Source organism: Helianthus annuus, chromosome 16, assembly GCF_002127325.2.
Source record: "Helianthus annuus cultivar XRQ/B chromosome 16, HanXRQr2.0-SUNRISE, whole genome shotgun sequence".
Taxonomy (NCBI): domain Eukaryota; kingdom Viridiplantae; phylum Streptophyta; class Magnoliopsida; order Asterales; family Asteraceae; genus Helianthus; species Helianthus annuus.
In genome coordinates, this window is record NC_035448.2 from 181734822 (window position 1) to 181755706 (window position 20885).

The 20885-nt window shown below is 37.6% G+C and overlaps 1 protein-coding gene, 1 long non-coding RNA gene and 1 other non-coding gene across 3 annotated transcripts; 1 reads left to right on the forward strand and 2 right to left on the reverse strand.

Moving 5' to 3' along the window:
• Positions 1-3450: 3450 nt before the first annotated feature.
• Positions 3451-3556, forward strand: LOC118488562. The gene has a single exon (XR_004885106.1). It is a non-coding gene; the product is annotated as a small nucleolar RNA R71 (small nucleolar RNA).
• A 4176-nt stretch (positions 3557-7732) lies between these two features.
• LOC110916636 (glycerophosphodiester phosphodiesterase GDPD1, chloroplastic-like) lies at positions 7733-12414 on the reverse strand. The gene is made up of 6 exons (XM_035984947.1): positions 12250-12414; positions 11373-11432; positions 11097-11183; positions 8757-8953; positions 8617-8675; positions 7733-7918 (listed from the first exon to the last, which is right to left on the reverse strand). Exons 1-5 carry the CDS (start codon positions 12271-12273, stop codon positions 8648-8650), a joined length of 396 nt encoding a protein of 131 aa, XP_035840840.1. The 5' UTR covers positions 12274-12414; the 3' UTR covers positions 7733-7918; positions 8617-8647.
• Positions 12415-14073: 1659 nt separating this feature from the next.
• On the reverse strand, positions 14074-14688 carry LOC118487992. Its single transcript, XR_004883147.1, has 3 exons — positions 14615-14688; positions 14220-14324; positions 14074-14139 (listed from the first exon to the last, which is right to left on the reverse strand). It is a non-coding gene; the product is annotated as an uncharacterized LOC118487992 (long non-coding RNA).
• Positions 14689-20885: the final 6197 nt, after the last annotated feature.

Sequence of the window (20885 nt, forward strand, 5' to 3'; positions counted from 1 at the left end):
CGTGACTACAAGGTATAACCTCGGAAGGTTATAGCTATGGTCACCTAATGTGTTTGGTCGGATCATAATGATCGACCAAATGGGTCGGGTTCGAAAGTATAAGCGATGGTTTAGATCGCTTACCTTACGACCCTATATAAGCACTATACTAAAAGTGACGAGCTAAGCATGTTAGAACATGCTTAACTAAGTTTAGAAAACAGGTTTGGCATTAAAACAAACGGCTTTGATGCTCGCGAGTAGTTTGGTTACAAAATACGTAAGAATGCGCATTTTGGCCGAAACTACGACTCGTCACTGAGCATAGGTAACGTGGTGATCAGTAGGTATAGTCACTACGGGCTATAACCATCGTGATCACGCTCACGTTATGAAGTTCCATGAACTTCGCATCGACCATAAGCTGGTCAATGCAGAAAGTCAACAAAATGTTGACTTTCGGACTCGAAAAGCGAATAAAAGAGCGAAAGAAGACTTACGGAGGGTCCCCGAGTGCTAATCTAGATCAAATAGCTCAGGTATGAAACAATGGTTCCAACTTAGAGCCTTAAGATCAGATTGTGTGGGTTTTTGGAACAAAGGGGGGTATTTATAGGAAAAGTGGAACCGTTAGGATCGTTTATCGAATATCGTGCCGCGATCTCGTGCGTACACTTGTCGAAATGTTGTGGTAAGTCAGAAAATGCCCCTTGGCTCTTGATTGGGTGAAAGGGCATTGCCTCTTGATCGAACGAAAGGCCAACTGCATTAAATGCATACATTGAATCTGTCTGACAGTCCCTCGCGCCCAGCGTGAAAGTGCAGGCCAAACTCACGCGGGCCGCCTGGCCCCGTCTGATCTGCACATAGTTTCAGAAATTACAGTTTTGGTCCCTGTTGCGTGTTTAAGCCATTTCCGACACTTCTAAGGCCTGCAAAGCCAACTTTAAGGCCCTAAAATGATGCCTAAGCATTGCGGACATGAAACATGCTCAAAAATGTTCCGGATGTTGGTTTGTTTGGTCGTACGAACGCGATGTTCGCTTAATTACGACGGAATGTGCATAAGCGATCCAAATGATGCAACGAATGGATTTTTCTCATGCCAAACACTAAGGCATAATATTAGGATGCTTACATAAATTTTTGGATGTCCGGATGTATTCAGAACGTAAGTTATGCGCGAAGGTGCAAACTTGTGCACTTTTTGACACTTTTAGTCCCTGAATGACCCAAAAGTTTGTTTTAGCATACCAAACCCCTCAAAGCCTATTTCTAAGCTATATAAAGGATATTTATGGTATGTTTAACTTATGGACATGTTCCGGAATGTTCGTTACAGTTCAAATTGGCATACTTTCGCAGTTTGTCAAGTTTAGTCCCTGTAAGCGAATTAACTTGTTTTTGCCATACCAAAGCCTTCACAACTTATTTCTAAGTTATGCAAAGGTTATTTAAGGTATGTTAAGTATATGTTGATGTCCCGGAGTATTTGTCGCATTAAACTGAGTACGTTTTCGCACCAGGTTGCGTATAATTATCCAGAGAGCGATGTAAAGTTTGAAATTGAACTAGAATTGATATGTGCAATAGATACACATATTTATACAAGATCCCAAGTATGAAATATGATATTTCATCGGCTTGGTATTTGTTTGATGGTCGCGGTGACACAGGTGTCACACAAGATGCTACGAGATTGACTGCGGCAATATCCAAGGGGGAGATTGTTAGTGCATAAATGTCTATCGCCTTCGTCAATCCGAGCCGTAGCGAGAAACCGAAGAAATCAAGTCTTTATAGTGTCATATTTAGTTAAAAGGCAAGGTGGCATTCTTGTAATTAATGAAAAGTTTCATTAAAGCCTTGACCTATAAACAGGATAGTTATGACATAAGTTGAAGACTTTTGGCTCCATTTGTAATTTTGGTGATTCAAGTCTAGAGAGAGAAAGTCTAGAGAGAGAAAGTATACTCTCCACGTGATTTTTGCTTGTACACGTCATCTTCATCAATAAAATCACGGTTCTAGTACGTTATTGTGTGTTCGGTCACGCACGTTCACGGATTCCGCACGTCGAACGTTCGTTACGCAATCGAACGGTGTCAAAACCGGTCCTACAAATAACGCCCTTACAGTTTGAAAATTTCCCACTTGAATGTTTATAAGAGGCGTTCCCGGATCTTGTAGCTTAGGAGGAAGATCTCCTTTCAAAACCGCGCTTACCCGCTCCGTCAAGTCAACCAATTTAGGCACTTTTTGTTGCCTCTTTTGGGTACACAATTCTTTTAAAAACTTGGTGTAAGCGGGTACCTGTTTGATTACTTCACGTAAAGGAAGATTAATTTTAACCTGTTTAAAAACTTCCCACATTTCTTCTTTTTGAGGGCCCCGTGAAATGAATTTTTTCTTACCAGGATCTAATAAAGCCGAGGGAAATGGTTTTTGACTAGATCCCTCATCCTCATTTTTCTTTTCTTTTTCTTTATTAATTTCAGGTTTTTCAAAATTGGGTTTTTTAGAAGAAATAATGGGTGTTTCATTTTCTTCCTCACTTTCTTGACCCGTTATGTCTTCAACCACCCCATCAACCAAATCCGGTGAAGGATTGGTTTTGTACTCTTTCCCACTTCTCAAAACACTTACATGATGAATATTAACATTGTTACCTCTAGAAGTATTATGAGACGGTTTTACCTTAGTGTCGCTTGGTAATTGACCTTTATTTTTCTTCAAGTCCGCCACTTCGGTTACGAGTTGACCCATTTGGGTTGTCAAAGTTTGAATTGCTTTGTCTCGGGCCTCATCCTTTTGTATGTGTGCATCATCCATTTGATTTTCCTTTGCATCTCCGCTTGCATGCTTTTTAACATTTCCATCATCTCGTTTCCACCCGAAGACCCCCCTTGCTCTTGACCCGTTTGGTATTTCCTTTGGTACCCTTGATTATTCCCACCTCTATATCCACTTTGATTGTTGTAAGGTTTACGCGTACCAAAGTTACCTTGACTTCCTTGAAAATTCGGGTTCGCTTGATTTGAAGGGTTCCCGTACTGAAAATTTGGGTGGTTTCTCAACCCGGGGTGGTAAGTGTTGGAATTCATATTGTAGTTTCTACCACCCCCTCCTTGACCTTGCACCGCATGAACTTCTTCATATTGCCCTGCCACTCCTTGGCAATTTTCAGCCGCATGCCCTATTTCATTGCAAATAGCACAAACATTATAAATTTGGTTAGAGGTTTGTACATTACCATCGTCGACCGCATGCATTTGAGTTCGGGTAACGACCGGTCGTGCTCTCCTCGATGCTTGATCTTTTCTCTTTGAAGTAATTGCCATTTGCTCCAAAAACTCCCAATTTTCATGCTCGTAATTTGTGCCAAAAGTCCCATTTGTGATGGACATTAAATCGCGAGCATCTTCGGCACTTAACCCCTCGTGGAAAGCATTCATTAATTCCCAAAGTTCAATTCCATGGTGAGGGCAATTCTTGCTCATCATATTGAAACGCTCAAAGGCCTCATGAAACATTTCACCTTGTTGTTGTTGAAAACTCCTCAATCCCTTCCTAGCATCATTGGTCTTTTGAGCGGTATAAAATTCATCTAGAAATATTTGTTGCATCTCCGCCCAAGTGTAAATAGATGCTGAAGGTAAAGTGTAGAACCACTTCTTTGCCTTGTCCTCCAAAGAAAATTGAAACAAGACTAACTTAACATCATCGGCCGAAAATCCTTGACTCCCAAGAGTATTGCAAATCGAGTCATAGGCCTCCAAATGAAAGTAAGGTTCCTCCGTTGCTAGACCCTTATATTTCGGAAAACTTTGTAATGAATTGGTTCTCGTTTCAAAAGTTCTTCCTTGATTGTTGTGAGGAATAACTACCGGTGAAGGATTGTGAGTAATTACCGGCCTAAAATGCGCTTCAATGCCCCTCGCATGTTCTCTAAGATGCCTTCTTGGTACACCCAACCGACCCCTTGGACGAATAGGACCCATTGGCCTTTGCATAGGCCCTTGTGGTACATGAGGTTGAAGTTGTTATGGTGGCATCGGTGGGTGTTGAATCGGCCTTTGGAATTGAGGTTGTACGTTTTGCGGACGAACTTGTTGCAATGGTATAGGACGTTGCAATTGTGGTCCTTGTGGCCTTGGCCGAATATGTTGTGGTATAAGTTGCTATTGAGGCTTTCCACCAACACTTGGCATTCCTTGAGTTTGGCCTTGTATGTAAGCAAATTCCCCTTGATCTTCATCACCCCCATATGCATAACCATCTTCATCATAACCCTTAAAATCTTCATAACCCTCATCATATCCATCTCCCCCTATACCCGAAGATTGCCCAAATGGAAAAGTCGAATACTAAAAACCCGACTGGTTCGATGGTCTAAAAGTGGAAGTAGTATGGATAGTGGTTGAGTTTGGTGCAATTGAATAGGTTGAAGATGATTGACCTGCACCTGGGAAGAAATGGGAAAATGGTGGAATTGTAGTAGAAGGGTTAAAAGTGAGTGTAGGTTCTTCTTGAGTGGTAATGGGTTATGTGGTGTTGGTTGGTGTAACATCATGAGGTGAAATAGGGTTGGTAGTGATGTTTAGCATGGTAGTGTTTAGTGAAGGTTGAGTGGATGATGGTATAAAAGGTGGTATAAGTTCATCCGTAGTGGGTGGTGGTGGTGGATCCATGTATCGAATTGGTGTGATTGGTGTAGTTGGTGTTGTTGGTGAACCGCTGATTCTGTTTTCTCTTAGCAAAATTATGTTTCCTCTTAGAGTTTGCTCAATTTTCGGATCAAATGCCAATGGTGAAAGCTTGTGAGAGCTCCTAGTATGCATGCACCTGTAAATACCTGCACACTAACACACCCAGCGTAAACCAGAAAAATAACAAACATAAAAATAGCAAAAATAACACACGTTGCGCACTACTCCCCGGCAACGGCGCCAAAATTTGACGTGTTGTCGTGGTCACAATCAAATTTAATCCAAATACTACTAATAGATAGTGGTAAGTGGGTATCGAACACAGGGAGTTTGTGGAATGTGTGTTATTTAGAAGTTTATATAAGTTAACTAAAATTAAACTGATTGCAAGTAAAATAAAATTCAAGAGTTGATTTGAGTGAATTGGTTTTAGAACTAAATTTAACTAATTAAATTGCAAAGATGAAAGTTTTGGTTGTAAGGAAATCAGAGACAAATGAGCATCCTAGATTTCCGGTTTCAATTGACATTCATGTTATCATTCCACTAGAAAGAACTACATAGACATAGCTCATGTGTGACTACTTGCAGTGATGAAAGGGAACTAAGTACTCAGATTCCTAGAACGTGAGGTTGTTACCCGATGATCAATCAACCCTTACCCAAGCCTAACTATACCCATGATATCTCGATTGCCAACGGCACCAAGAACGTATGGTTTCTAATTAGTTCACGTAAGAATTAACAAGTTACTAATAAACAATCACACACCATAACAAACAAACCATAAAGATAAAAATTGTTATTCTAGAAATTAGGAAATCAAACATGAAATGTCTCAAGCAAACCTTCAATCCAGGATAATCACAAAGTGTTTAGCCACTCATGGCTCGAATCAGCATTACCATACTAGTTTCAATGTTCATGAAAATCAAACACAATAAAACTAAGATTCACCAATGTTCTTCAAGCCCAAAATGTCTCCAAGTGCTCTCCAATTCGAGTTCCAACTAGTATGTAACCGAATCATATGATAAGACACCATAAATCCCCTCAAAATGACAATTAAATGCGTGAGTTACACATTGAGGACAGTCGGCGCCGTAAGCTACGGTGCCACCGTAGCTTACGGCGGTCAGCAAGTCAACGAGGGTCAAAATATCGTCATAAGCTACGGCGCTTGCCGTAGCTTACGGCAAGCAGCAGTTCCTTACGGCATCTCTCTACTATCTTACGGCGGTGTCAGTTTTGAAAGTTTTGGGCCGTAACCTACAGCAGAAGCCGTAGGCTACGGCGGCAGCTGATCCTTTTTCCTCTTGTTGACTTTTTCACTACTTGACTGCTCCATCTTGTTTCCCCAAGCTTCCAACTTTCATCTAAACTCCATAAAAGCCTCCTTTATGCATTTTAACACCTGCAACATCAAATTATATAGTGATTACCAAGTTCAAACAATTAAACGTGTAAAGCATGGGATTTTAATCTTTTTAAGGCACTTAAGGGTTGTCCTACGGACCACCCGTCAATATACATATATGTATAATTGACAATATACATATATGTATAGTTAAAAGATTAACAATATACACATGTGTATAAATCCAAGAAAATTTTTTTTAAAAAATAAAAAATTAAATCCTCAAAAAAAAGCTGCGATTTTTCAAAAAAAAATTGCATCTTTTTTTTTTTGCATTTTTTTGCTTAGGGAAAATGTGTGGTCCAGAATGCTTCTCAAGTTTCTCAATTAGCCTACTACTTCTCACATGATCCTTATCCTATATATATATATATATATATATATATATATATATATATATATATATATATATATATATATATATATATATATATATATATATATATATATATATATATATATATATAGGGCCATGATCATTTCAGAACCATAAATATTTACAGAACTCGCAGAACTTCTAATAAACAATCTTTTTATTTATATATTTTTATGTCTAGGAAAATTTTATCATTTATTATGTGTATTTTTACGATTACATACATGTTAAGAGTAATTTTATCATTTTTTATATGTAATTTTATAATTACACATATGTAAACTAGTTTTTTTACATATATGTAATTAGTTATGACACATATATATAATTTTGGCGATTAAACATATGTAAACTGCTTTTAACATGTATGTAATCAAAGAAATACATATAATAGATGATAAAAAGATCCTAAATACAAAAACTTAGATATAAAATGTTTGTTTTTTAGGAGTTCTGAAAGTTCTGTAATTATTTAGAGTTCTGAAATGAACACAACCCTATATATATATATATATATATATATATATATATATATACTAGTCATTTACACGCGCGATGCGGCGGGAAACATATCACTTAGGTTGGTGAGTTTAGGGCTATGTACGGGGATGTAGTTTCCGATGTGGCATGCGGCGACGATGGTGGCAGTGTAGCAGAACGTGAGGGTCGGTTGCGGCCTTCTTCAGCGGCGGAGAATCAACGGTGTGCGGCGATTGGTGGTTTCGTGATGGCGTTTGGTGGTTATTGTGTGACGGCTGGTTACCGGTTTCAGGAGAAAACAAAGAAAATTGTGGGATTCTAGTTATGTTATGTGAGGTTTTAAAGATGTGGGTAAATCAACGGTTTTGAATGATGAATCATATCATCGGTTACAATGAGGCCTTCGGCAGTGGTGAAGCTTGATGTTTTCGACGTGGGGTAACTATGTAAATAACATTTAAATAAAGAAAACACTGACATCTGCGCTATGCGGCGAGAGTGGCGATTTACAATAGGATACTCATTTACCGTAAGTTTATCAATCGTCTTGTGATATTACAGTATTGATGTGGTACCAACAATCAGTATAGAAATCCAAAAAAAATAGCATGGAAAAGTTTAAAATACATGAATCTCGTGTCAATATGGTCAAACTTTTGCTACTATGGGGCTAGCCTAACCTAGGGAGCGAATTAATTTGAATTTATCGATATAAGGAGGAGTTACATGTAGTAAAAATATGGTCAATGCTAATATTAGCGAAAAGGCTATTTTTCTGAAAATGGTTGGTCAAAATGACCCGAACCCAATGTACAAACAATCAATGCTGAATCACATGTGAAATCAAATTCAACAAAAATGACAGTTCAATCTTATATGTCTTCTGTTTCCCCTGCAATCCTCCTTCCAATCCGGTTTTTAAACCTGCAACAGCACTTGTAATTTCTTCTACTAAATCAACAATCACAATCAACTGGGGTGTCCCAGTTGGCCAGTCCCACCCTTTCTCTATCCAGAGACCCGGGTTCGACTCCAGGGAAGGTCACCAGCCTCCCACCTCTTCCATGGGAAAACGGATCGACTCGGTATAGGGTATTGTAGGATCGTATGCAGACCCGAACGAGTCGTTCGGAGGTGTTTTCGTCAAGTACAGGTGCGGAAAACAAGTAAATGACGTAGGAATAGCTTGTATATCACTTTAAACTCCTTTTCTTATTGATTTGACGATGAGTACAACCTGTTTTCGATCCGGCAGCACTTCGGTACGAAAATCAGGAACCGTTACAATTGAGATCGCTCTAAGGGTATTTATAGGCGACTGGAACCGCTTATTGGACAGGCCCAATAAGCGGTCCATATACATGTCATAAAAGCGGTCCACATGTTGACACATGAGCGGTCCACATCCTTGACACATAAGCGGCCCACTATCACCATGTACCTATGAGCGGTCCAAACCCTATAAACCTATACAATCTCACTATTTCTCGTATATTGTGCCCAGATCTAACATTTAAGACTAATGACTCGATACAAGACGTAATCAGCAGATGTAGTGCACCAACAGGTATTAACCCCCAGGTGGCTATGGGACTAAGCTAACTTGCGGAGTGTCACACTCCGGCGGTTGGGAGGACCGTGGAATATCCCCCCCCCAACAATCACACCCTCTACACCCATAAGATACTAAACATGAACAGCTTCAGGGACATTACTGCATAAACAACAATGATTAATATAACTGTATCCTTAAAATGGGAAATCAACGTGGATAAAAGACGGAAAGAAAACTCACTTTTGTTTTCCATAAGTTAGGAGGGATAGATTTGATTCTTTAATTTCTCTTACTACCGAAGGGTTTCTAAACATACCCTTTACTTCTAAAACAACGCCATCTAATCCTCCCGATATGGCCAGATTCTTTGCTTCTTCTAACGAATTCATTCGAACATCGTCGTACGTCTCGTTTCCTCCGTTTGTCAAGAAGTTCACCTGTCCATTCATTTTTAGTTACAACTGTTTATGAATTTGATACGTGGTATAAGTGGAGTTACGGGCCCATAAGCAACAGATGGAAAGGTCTCAAGGAGCCTGATCATGTAACAAACTAATATTCGTTAATTTACACATATTTTAGTCCCCCGTTTTACCCCTATTTTATGCGTTTTCGGCCGTAAAACCGTCATTCGGATACTTAATTATCTACATTTTTGTTTACAGGCCTAAAACAGCATACCATACAAGATGATAGCAAAAACGAGGACTTTCCGGATAAAACGACGAAGCTGCGCAACTTCTGTTACAAAACTGACCTGGGCGTCTGGAACGGTCGTGCGACCTGATGCACGACCGTGCATATCCGACTAATCAAGAAAGGCCCGGCAATGAACGATGGTGCAACTCCGCGTGCAAGGCATTGAAGGCCAACCCGGGAACGCACGGTCGTTCCATATCTTGCACCCCGTGCGGATCCGACGATCCAACAAGATCTCGGAACTGAACGACCAAAGGACCAGGCGTGCAAGCAGACCTCGGAAAGGAACAGCCGTGCCAATTGAAGAACGGCCGTGCGTGTCCGAAGACCAGTCAACGATCTGTGACGTCACGCAGTATGGTGGACCACCACCAATAATTGCTTAAAGTGCACGGTCGTGCGATCGGAGAACGACCGTGCGACATCGAAAAAGCATAAAAACAGAACAGAACCATTCTATAGAAACTCTGGAATTTTGGAGAGCTCCACAGGCGATTTTCAGGCTCCGGAAGCATCAGCTTTAGCCCGGATTCAAGCCACATTGCCCGGTTTTGCTCGTTTACTATCCGGATTCTTAATCTTGTGCTTGTTTATGGTTTGGATTTCTAATCTTTCCAGAATTTTGTTAATGTTTCAAGCATTTAGATTAATATTTATGTATTATTGTAGCCTTTGGGCAAAAACACAACAATCCCTTGCTTGATTATAACCATTAGTATGTTAATCTATGTTTGTAATGAAATTTGGAAGTGTTTTCTATGATTATCTTTGATGATTAGTTTGCAACCTTGTTATTGATATTGATTTCTTGATTATAAGTAATTGTGTTGGATGATTGGTGCTTGGTTAGGTAAGATAGTTGAAAAATGAAGCTTATTTAATCATGTATTAGTAAACTTTTAATTTGGTTAACTAGCTTAACTTGGTTAAAATGTGGGCACCATGATACTCTAACGGGTTAGTGGTTTAATAAAATGTAATTATTGTTAATCAAGAAAGCTTGCCTTCACGGAAGGACTCTAACGGGTTAGATGGTGTTGTTATGAATTCTTGCCATGATTTGTTATCTTAGTTAGTAGTTTCGGCCAAAATTGCTATCTTGGTGAATTTATGTGCAAGATTTGTAAAATGAACTCGGTTGTGATTTAATCTAGTTTATGCTTGTCTCGGTGGTTGCATTGTGTTTATCGGTGTTGCTTTCCTTGATTAAGTGAGGTTAGAAAACTCCTAACGGATGACTAACTTATTTTTAGGAGATTTTTGTAGACATTAATCAATCGCACGTTAAACAACAATTTTAGGTGGTTAAAGTGTGTTTATCGTTTTAACTTTCCGAATGATTGTCACGTTAGGATTCCCGAAAGGGATACTAACTGTCTTAAATTGGAAAATTGACCGAATGCTTCTAGTGCCAAAACCGACTTAGTTGACATGCTTTGGTTGTGTATTAAGCAAGGCTATTTATATATAATTTACTATGTTTTATAAATATTTATTTATGCTTACTTTAGATTAATTAAAACCAAAACAAATTATGTTTTTACCGGTAATTTAGTGGCAAAGGTCTAGTATTATTTCTCCGCCCATTTCCGTGGATCGATACTTGGTACTGACCGATACTTTACTACATATATGACGGGGTACACTTGCCTCTTTCGTGTGTGTTTTGATGTAAAAGTAATAATCACTTTTATAAATTTAAAACCAATTCGTGTGTAATTTCATTGTAAAAATATGTATAGTCGCGCACGTACCACAAACCCAATTGTCAGCAAGGCTAGCTTGCCCCTATTTTAGTGATTTCTAGATCTGTTCTTTTTTAGTGTAAAACTCGTAAATCATTGATACCACTAATAAAACATAAAATCGTCAAATACTAACCGGGTATTGATGCTGAAGTTTCTTCATCAGCAAGGCTACATCAGGCTGGAAGCTAGAGAAAAGTACAGGTCTTTCAACTACATTGCCCTGAAATACCCAATTAATACATTAATTTCAAAGATAAAAAACACATCAAATATGATTATATGATTAAAAGAATTCAAAAGAACTAAAAAACTATATCTTTGAAAATATTTTGTGTTTTGCATATGAAAAGAACAAATAATAATAACTATAATAGATAATAAACTCGTGTAAAACATTAAACAAACTTACATTCTCTTCAGAGATGATGAAATTATCGTGGAAGATAATCGGCGTGTCATCTTTCATCACCTACAAAACGATCAGAGTTCTTGTAACCTTGTTTCACATCCAAATGCATTTTGTTTTCTAGATTATTACCATAACAAAGATCATATAGACATTATCAGGTCAAATCTTGCATTTAATCAAACTCAAAATTAAAAAAAAAAATCAAAAATCAAAAAGTCATACGCGGCGAACATAAAACGAAAACACAACACATGTCTAAAAAAAGGTACCTGAATGTCAAATTCAATGAAATCAGGTGGATGATCAGCAACTTTATTGAACGAAAGAATTGAATTCTCTTAAAAGTTTTCATTTTGTTATCCGTTGACTGCAAGATGTTCATCTCATGACCCCGGTGACCGACCACCGTGAATTTTGGTAAACCTTTCAGTATATTACTCACATCTACTCCTGTACAATTCCAGCATAGACAGCCCTGATAGTCCCAGCTCTCATTGCTCACACAGCATAAAAGATCCAAGAACATCATGAGCACAATTTCAAGACGCACCGTAGTGTAAAACCAACACAGAATTATCTGCCAATTATCAACAGAGAAATTCCCCATTTTACCCCTGTCGACAGCTGAAAGATTCAGTTGTTTCGGGTTGTTCCATCAATCCTGTCTTCGAATAAAGTACCAATATTGACGCAACCTGCTCTTATAGGTCCCTTTGTTGTACATAGGCCACCTCATAAGAGCAAGATACATCAACTTATGCGGCTTCCTCCAATTCCAACCAAGGTGGACCGAGACAATAAATGTGCACCAGAGGCTGTCCTAACCCACAACCCAACCCATCCTGCAAAATAGATATGCGTAAAGGCATAAATTTACCTGAATAATTGAACTGCCATCCATGGAAACTGAATCAATCGGCTCTACATAAATAAATCCACGTGTGTCGGCTATTGCACTTCCCGTAACCTCCAAGTGTGTTTACAGTGGCTGTACACACATGCTTTAGAACCCTTTTCATCTGATCTGGCCTTGCTGAGTAGAGAGGAACCACACTATCACTTTTTAAATTTAAACATAGATTTTATTAGTTAAAAGATAGTAATCTATGAGAGCTAATGTTTGAGTTAGAAGGGACTTTAGCCTGTCAAACAATAAAAGATTCGTCAACAATAATTTAAGAAACATCCAAACAAAGTTCACCAAAAGATGCACTCATAGTTTACCTGATCAAACAATAAGAAAGCCAATCCTTCAAGACTATCAGTTAACTCCCTTTTATTTGCCATTGAAACAACACAAATTGGAGTCAATAATACATAGAAACCTCCCATGTACAGCAGCCCCAATGGTAGAGATCATCTAACAAATGTCCAGTTGATACCTTTTCAGAATTAAGTGCCAACTGTCATTCAAAAAAACAATTCTTTATGAGAGCAAAATTATGTATAAACTAAAGTAAAATTACTTTTTAGTTACCTGAAACAGTACAAGTGCTCTTAACTCGCATCCTTTAATCGCTAGTAGCAACTTGTCAAGAACTTGCAGTTTGCCACTGATACTGATTTCAGCAGCCAGTAGATCATCAATCAAATAGATAGCCTTCATCGATCTCTGAACCTAATATGTCCGAAAAATTTTCGTTCATCAATAATTTGAGTTCTGAAGTGGAAGAGCATCTTAAATAAAACTCAACACAGCTAGTAGACGCATATTTTAATTACAACGCGATAAACCCCGTGTGAAACCCTTATACACAGCGTGTATTTGTATTTTAGTGTGTGTTGTGTTTGATGCGTATTTGAGGAGGATGGGGGAGTATGGAACATATGCTCAGCAACCCAACCCCAATATAGAGCGCTAATGCCTAAGCGCAGCGTATAGGTTTAGGGTCATTTGGTTATGAACTCCCACGTTTCATGTTATACTCAGCAACTCACCACGTATACGCAGTGCTAAGGCCTAAGCACAGCGTATAGGTATAATATTTTTTTAAAAAAATCAGTTTTTAACTGTAGTTAATTCTCAAATTATTTACCCCGTAACTGCTAGCTCTCTTTATAACAAATAGCTTTTGAAATCAAATCTAATACCCCTAATAGCTAGCTCTCTTTACAATATAGTAACCTCAGTCAATCCCTAACCCCAAAAAAAGATTCAAAAAGATTCAGAACGCAAATATATAACAGAATCATCTCCAACTGAAAAACCAAAACTTTAAAAGATACCTTTGATGTCCCACTTCTATCATAATTTATAGAATACTTATCCAGATCACCGACCTCCAAATAAAGCTCCTGCACGGATTCCATTATGTTTATTCATGTAAGAATAACCAAAAAAACTTCTATGATTTTCAACTTTCATGACATTAACAGCTGCTAAAAACCAGTTCAAGCACTATGAAGTGTCAAATTGAAGGCCAAACCAGGTTCCAAAGGCAGAGTAGCTTTATAACTTATCAGCCATTTTAAACACTTACACATAAAAAAAAGTACACTATTATCCTTACGTTATCCAGGTTCTGTATTTGTTTCGTTGCTCCATCTGGGCCCTCACCACTGGACTTATCATATGTCTGCATATCAAGATGCGACAATTTAACAGATTAATGAATGAGATACATATGATATTATCATTACAGAAAAACTGTAATTTCATGAATATGATGTTACCTTAAGCTGATTTGTAGTTAATCCCACTTAATGGTGCTCCAACAGGAAAACAAAATCAAGTTCTGCGGTGATTTGTAGTTCCTAGATCTTCATCCTGTAATAACACAAATCATCACTTTACATATCTGAAAAATACGAAGAAACCCTAGATCTACAAAAATACAAGATACATACAGGGGTGATATGAGTTCTACAAACATATAGGATACCGGATCTACTTGTTCTTTACTCCCAAAAACGAAAAGAGGGTCACTGAAACCGGATCTGGTGATATGAGTTCTACAAAAACGAATTGAGTTAAAAAACGAAAAGAGAGAAAGGGGTAAGAACATAAAAAAATTATGTTATCATGTTAAACTCTTCCTGCATAAAAAAATTATGGTATGGAATCAATGAAAAACTAACAAAAACCCTAAATTTATGTTAAGCTCTTCCTGCATAATAAAATCAACCAAAAAGTAACAGAAACCCTAACTGAAAATTATGTTATCATGTTAGCAATCAAACTGTAACAGAAACCCTAAACCGAATCGAAACCAAATTAACATAATATGTAAATTAGGTAATACCTCGTTATCAAGAGTGCAATCCATACCAACAGAAGTTCGAATATCCCACTCCTCATTGCTGTGATCTTCCGGTTTAGATAGTTGCGACTTTCGGTTCTCATCATCATCTTCTTCGTTGTCATGAAGCTCTTGAATATCAGACTCTAGGTCTCGATTGGAAGCGTGGGGTTCTGAAACAAGGCCTTGAAGAAAGGGGGAATATGGTTTAGGGTTGTGGAGACGGTGAATGAGTTCATCGGTGTCTTTTTGGAGATGGTTGTGAGGTTTGTGTTTTAGGGTTTCTCTAGGAAGAAGAAACAATAGGAACAGATCTTCTGGCGAATAATAAAAGTTTCTTGGGATGGGGATGAGTGAAGGGATTCAAAATTTGAATCCAGATCTGGCCGCCCAAAGTTTGTTTTGCCGCCCAGCTTTAGATTTTCAACACTTTGTGCTTAAATGATTGTACAATGGGCTTCAAATGGTTGTACAATGGCAAATGACCATTCTTGCCCTTCCTATATGCTTATTAAAGTAGTATAGATATATATATATATATATATATATATATATATATATATATATATATATATATATATATATATATATATATATATATATATATATATAGGGAAGGGCTAAGTGGAAAACCCCATCTTTTTTAGAAAACTATGAAAACCCAATATCAACCATTGATTATGTTTCATCTAAGTAGATCAATGGTTCTCCTATTTTTAGGTAAATATTAGTTTTTAAATAATTCTTATATTACTTTCTAGTACAACTAAAGGGCAATTTGGGTAATGAAAAAGGTACTTTTTGTGCTTTTGAACATTGAAAGTGACTTTCCAGAACCATCAAATCACCAACTCTTTCTCTTTCTCTTTCCTCCCCCACCCCACAAACGTGAAGAAGAACAAGAAGAAGATGATCTCATTTCAAAATTCAAATATCCAAGATCTGAAAGTGATCTCAACAAACACTAATCCCAGATCTTTTAGAGAGAGAATGATGGCAGGACAAAAGTTTTTAGAGAGATGAATTTTTTGTTTTAGAGAGAGAAACAACAATCTTCATCATCTTCATCTATAACACCAAGAACACACATACAAGTGTGTGAGAGAGAAGAAGTTTGAAGTATGTTGTTTTAGAGAGAGAACGATGACAAGATGAATGTTTTTAGAGAGAGAAAGTTGATGTTTTAGATAGAGAAACAACAATCTTTATCACAAAGACACACGCACGAGTGTGTGTGTGAGAAGAAGGTTTGAAGATCTTCTTCGTGTTCATCGGACGGGTCTAGATCCGGAAAGTGTTCTTGAATAAATCAAAAAACTTTAGGATGAGATTTTGAACGAGTTTTTTTTATTGGTTTGGTTGCTTGTTAGGGGCTTTCGATCTTAACAGTAACTGTTTTTTTGTTGGTTTGGGTTGCTTGTTTGGGTTTTTGATCTGAACAGTAAGTGTTTTTTTTTTGGGTTGCTTGATTCACAGACTCAGACCCATAACATGTGTTAAGCCCCCTGTTAGAATATTATATAACGTGTGTTGATTTACAGAAACAGATCCATAAAAGATATTCAATTGACAAGCTGGATGGATGTAGGCGACGTTAATGCGGGGACATTGAATAAGTCACATCCTTTGGGAAAGAAATGTTCGTTCATTTATAACATGTGTTAGTGGTTCATGCTGTAACAGAACACCATGATGTAACCTGACATGTGTTCATGTATAACATGTGTTAAGCCCATGTTAGAATGATATATAACGTGTGTTAACCTTTTGTTAATTAAAAAAACAAGTAATATCTATTTTATTTTTGTTGATGTTTAAAATATCTGATAATGTGGATACTGAGCGTAAAATTTGTAAAAGTAATAAATGTACAAGTTAGTATGTAATGTGTAATATGAAACGAGCCATTTATGGTAACACATGTACCGGTAATTTTGGAATATATAATATGAAACGTGTCATTTGTTTGGCACATTTTGGAATGTATAACATGTGTTAAGCCTCTGTTATAATCTTTTTGTAACCTGACATGTATTCATGTATAAACTAGTGGTTTACAAAACACCATGATGTGTATATACTGATCTAACATGTGTTACAATTTGTCTGTTCGGAACATGTAATTTCTTAACATCTGACAAGGGTGAAAACAGTCGACGGGGGCGATGAGTTTAATGGTGAGCTTAGTTAATATCGTAATCTTGTTGTAACCCCACTTGTATACATATGATAACATGTAAGCATCCATTATAACCCGACTTGTATTCATGTATATGAAAGTGGTTTGCAAAACACCATGATGTGCATATACTGATTGTAGCACGTGTACAAGTTAATATGGAATTATAATCTTGGTTTAACCCAACATGGTGTCATGTATAAGCTAGTGGTTTCCAAAACACCATGATTTATATATACATACTGTAACATGTGTTACACGTCTGACATGTATAACGTGTGTTAAGCCTCTATTATAACGTGTGTTAAGACTTCCAGAATGGATGCATAAACTCCAATAGTAACTTAATAACAACATAGTATACCTGATATAACGTGTGTTAAGCCTCTTTTATAACGTGTGTTAAGACTTCCAGAATGTGTTAAGTCCATACCGTTTTAACATCATGTACTAGACAAAACAATAAGAGTCTCACATTACATATTAATAGTAAACGAAAATACATAGCACTAAGAAAATGGTGGAGCTTCCTTTGACAGTCTGCCTTAGCTTTTCAGCGGCTACCTTAGCTGCCTTAACTTTTCAGCGGCTACCTTTGATGCCTTAGCTTTTCAGCGGCTACCCTTGCTTTATTATTTGGGTCGGTCTTGAAACGATTTGTAAACATGTGGGTGTGCGTATGCCAGGGAAGTTATAAAAATGTGTTTTCATGTCACACGTAACACGTGTTACGTTGTACATGGGTTTCATGTCATGATCCTTGAGCATCTGATCCACGTTTGACGAAACCAACGGTCCCGAGAATTGGATCTTATTTCCGTTGTATCCATCACCGTCCTAATAACAAAAAGATAAGATAACCGTTAAGTCGTTAACCAGACATAAATATTAACACATTCATAGCCAGAAAATCTTTTTTTCTCAAATAACATCACAAAAACAGTTACTATTCAGATCAAAAGCCCCAAACAAAGCAACCAAACCAACAAAAAACAGTTACTATTTAGATCAAAAGCCCAAACAAGCAACCAAACCAAGCATAACTTTTTAACACAAAAATAAAAACCTGCAAATTACATAAACATTTACCCCTTTTAAGAACCATTTTAACAAAAAAAAATCATGTTTCATCTCTAAAACAGACATTACACAAAAACCTATAAACAACCAGGTTTTATGAATAATTTTTCGATATTTTAAGTGTAAAAAATGGAGCCAGACGTTGAATATCATCTTATAAAGTCCATACCTATATCATTTTTAAATTCAATATTTTATTGGTTCAATATTTAACTGTAAATAATAGAACTGTAAATGATAATCATCTTTCAAAAGTTCATACCTACATGCTCAAGTTATCAACTAACATAAACTCCACAAAATCAGAAAAATCCATACGAAATATCCAGAATCAAACATATATGAAAACATATGTTGCATAAAACTAAAAGAGTGTAAAAAACTCACAAATATCAAGATCTGAAACAACATATACAAATCATATTTTATATAAACTAAAAAAGTGTAAAAAACTCACAAATATCCAGATCTATAACAACATTATGAAACATGTGGACAAACGAGATCTAAACGGGAATGGAACAAGATCTGGAAGGGGTTTTCACGTGGATCTGACTTCATATATTAACATCTTCATCATAAAACCACGTTCTTCATCAGGGATTAATCGATCTGACATCTTGTGTTGATTCTCGTGGAATAAGTAGTGGGAGTGACGCTCCATGGTTCTTTAATGGTGGACCTCGTACATGAAGATATTAAGAAGATGCAGGACATTAATGGAGATCTTATTTAAAAAGGTAAAGGAAAGAGAAATGGAGTTAGAAAGGTATTGGGAAGATAAGTGTGTAATAAATGTTGTCAAGTCATAGAAGACAAAAGGTGAAGAGATCTTTTGACTTTGGAAGGATAATGTTAATTTACCATTATGCCCTCAAAAGCAAAAAAAAAATATGAAGATGGCTGGGACACGTGTTGTAGGCCTTGTGATGGGTTTCCCAAGTTTTCTAAAAATATAGAGTTTTCTATGGAGCATTACCCTATATATATATATATATATATATATATATGAAAATGTGGCTTATCTATTAATCATGTACCGGCATATGATTTTCGGTCCTCGACTGTATTAACAGACATGTAAAACTGGTAATAAGAGATATAGTTTGTCCAAGTTATTTGAAAATGATATACCACATGATATCAAATAAGTTTTGATTTTTTTTTCAAAAAGAGTTGGTTAATTGTATTTACCAGTAAAATCTGAAGTATTTTCAAAAGACTAAGCACATCTTAATTGCAAATATGGAATAGGTTGGAGCGGGCTTGGTCTTAGATATTGGAATTTGCAACTCCACGAAAAAAACCCTATTAGTCTCAAGTGGCTTTTATTTTCGATCCACTTGTGTATATTTTCACGTACAACTTGTATAAATTTTTATTTATTAAATTCAAGGTTTTACGTTTATTACTTTACTTTTATTTCATCTTCCGCTGTCTATTGTGATAACTGATATAAATTGTCACGCATAAACCCAAGTCTGGGCCCACTAGGAAATTAGGGTGTGACAACGGGTTTGCCATAGTTTTGTGAATGTGAAAGATGGAAAAGGTTTTGTCAATGTGAATATAAAATGGAGAGAATTTTGTAGTTTGGTTATGTGGTATGGATGATTTTAAATAGAGAATGGAATAAATTTGAGTTGGATATATATAAGTGACCAAACGGTCAAAACAAATGCCAACGGTTAAAAATTCCTCAATTAACGCGAATGTCAAGCAGGTTTGGGAGTTGGCCCCTTCAAGCCAACTCGTATGGGTGACGGTGGTGTGATGACCCGGGTTGCAACCCGTGGAAGGGTACCCGTAAGGTGCCCGACCTCCCTGATGTTGAGTGAAGAGGTATGGTCCTAAATCCTGCACCGACTATACGAGTTAGCCTCAGGTCGCGCGCGAGAACATACCCAAATTAAACCAAATTGATAACTTTCCCGACCTCGCACCGACTAAACAGATCTGTTCGAAGTCGCGCGCGAGGTCAGGGCCAAGACAAAATTCAGTTTTGACACTTATCTCCTATGGAAAAAGACTTGTATTCCTTGACCTCGCGCCAATTGCTGAAATTATACCTGGAGTCGTGCAAATATAAGAACCGTAGGTAAACATCGGACAAGTACAACGGTACAGATGGCAGAGCACTGGGCCAATAAGCTTCCAAAAGGCTATACCTGATCGTGCCTCACGATGGACAATCGTACAAGAGACAAAAAGGTACACAAGGGCGTATACGTGACACCAATCAGAGTGTGCCGACCACTGCTCCATGATCTTCACTTAGCTGCTGATGACTGTCCAGAAAACAAGGACAATCGTCAGGACACGTGGATCCATTCAGCGTGCGCCAGATACCCTCTTGCCAAGAATCACTAACGGTCGTAGCAGAGGGGACAAAGTAGATATTCCTTGTTATCGTCTGTAGGCCCAAGGCCCATCAGCCCATCTCATTCACAAACCACCTCGACTATTAGGGGCGAAGTATAGAAGGGGCCGGGGGGGGCGCCCGACCCCCCCCCCCCCCGAACTTTTCGCTCATTAGTGTTATATATGTAGTTTTCGTATAGAAATTTTTTGGTATATACGTTTTCGACCCCCCCGGTTCTATAGAAATTTTTGGGTATATATGTTTTCGATCCACCCGTCATTCAGGTCAAGCTTCGCCATTGTCGGCTATAAATAGAGAACTTCACCTCCAGGTTTAAGGATCGCTCTCCTAATCTCTCACTTTATACACACACTATTATCCTCAAAACCGATACTTATTCTCACGCCGGAGGGTGGTTACAAGGAGAACCCCCCTATTCTCCTCCTAGTAACGAGCTTACGGTGTGTTGATTGTTTTGCAGGATCTCCATAGCTGTTTAGGCGAGACGAAAGAAAATTAACCTTTATTTGTCAAGGCACAAACCACAAACTAATCACCAGATTAGTTTGGTGTTTCTTCATTGAGTTTTCACCATTATCAAGGGATCCATTTTCTATGTTGATATTGACAAATGATAGGTGTTTCAACCGGTA

Coding starts and splice junctions, on each gene's coding strand:
- LOC110916636 (XM_035984947.1), bottom strand. CDS start 12,273: ATGGATGGCAGTTCAATTATTCAG. Junction 11,433..12,249: donor ATGGCAGTTCAATTATTCAG/GTAAATTTATGC, acceptor ATCGTTTTGTAG/GTGATGAAAGATGACACGCC. Junction 8,676..8,756: donor CTAACTTATGGAAAACAAAA/GTGAGTTTTCTT, acceptor TTGTTTATGCAG/TAATGTCCCTGAAGCTGTTC.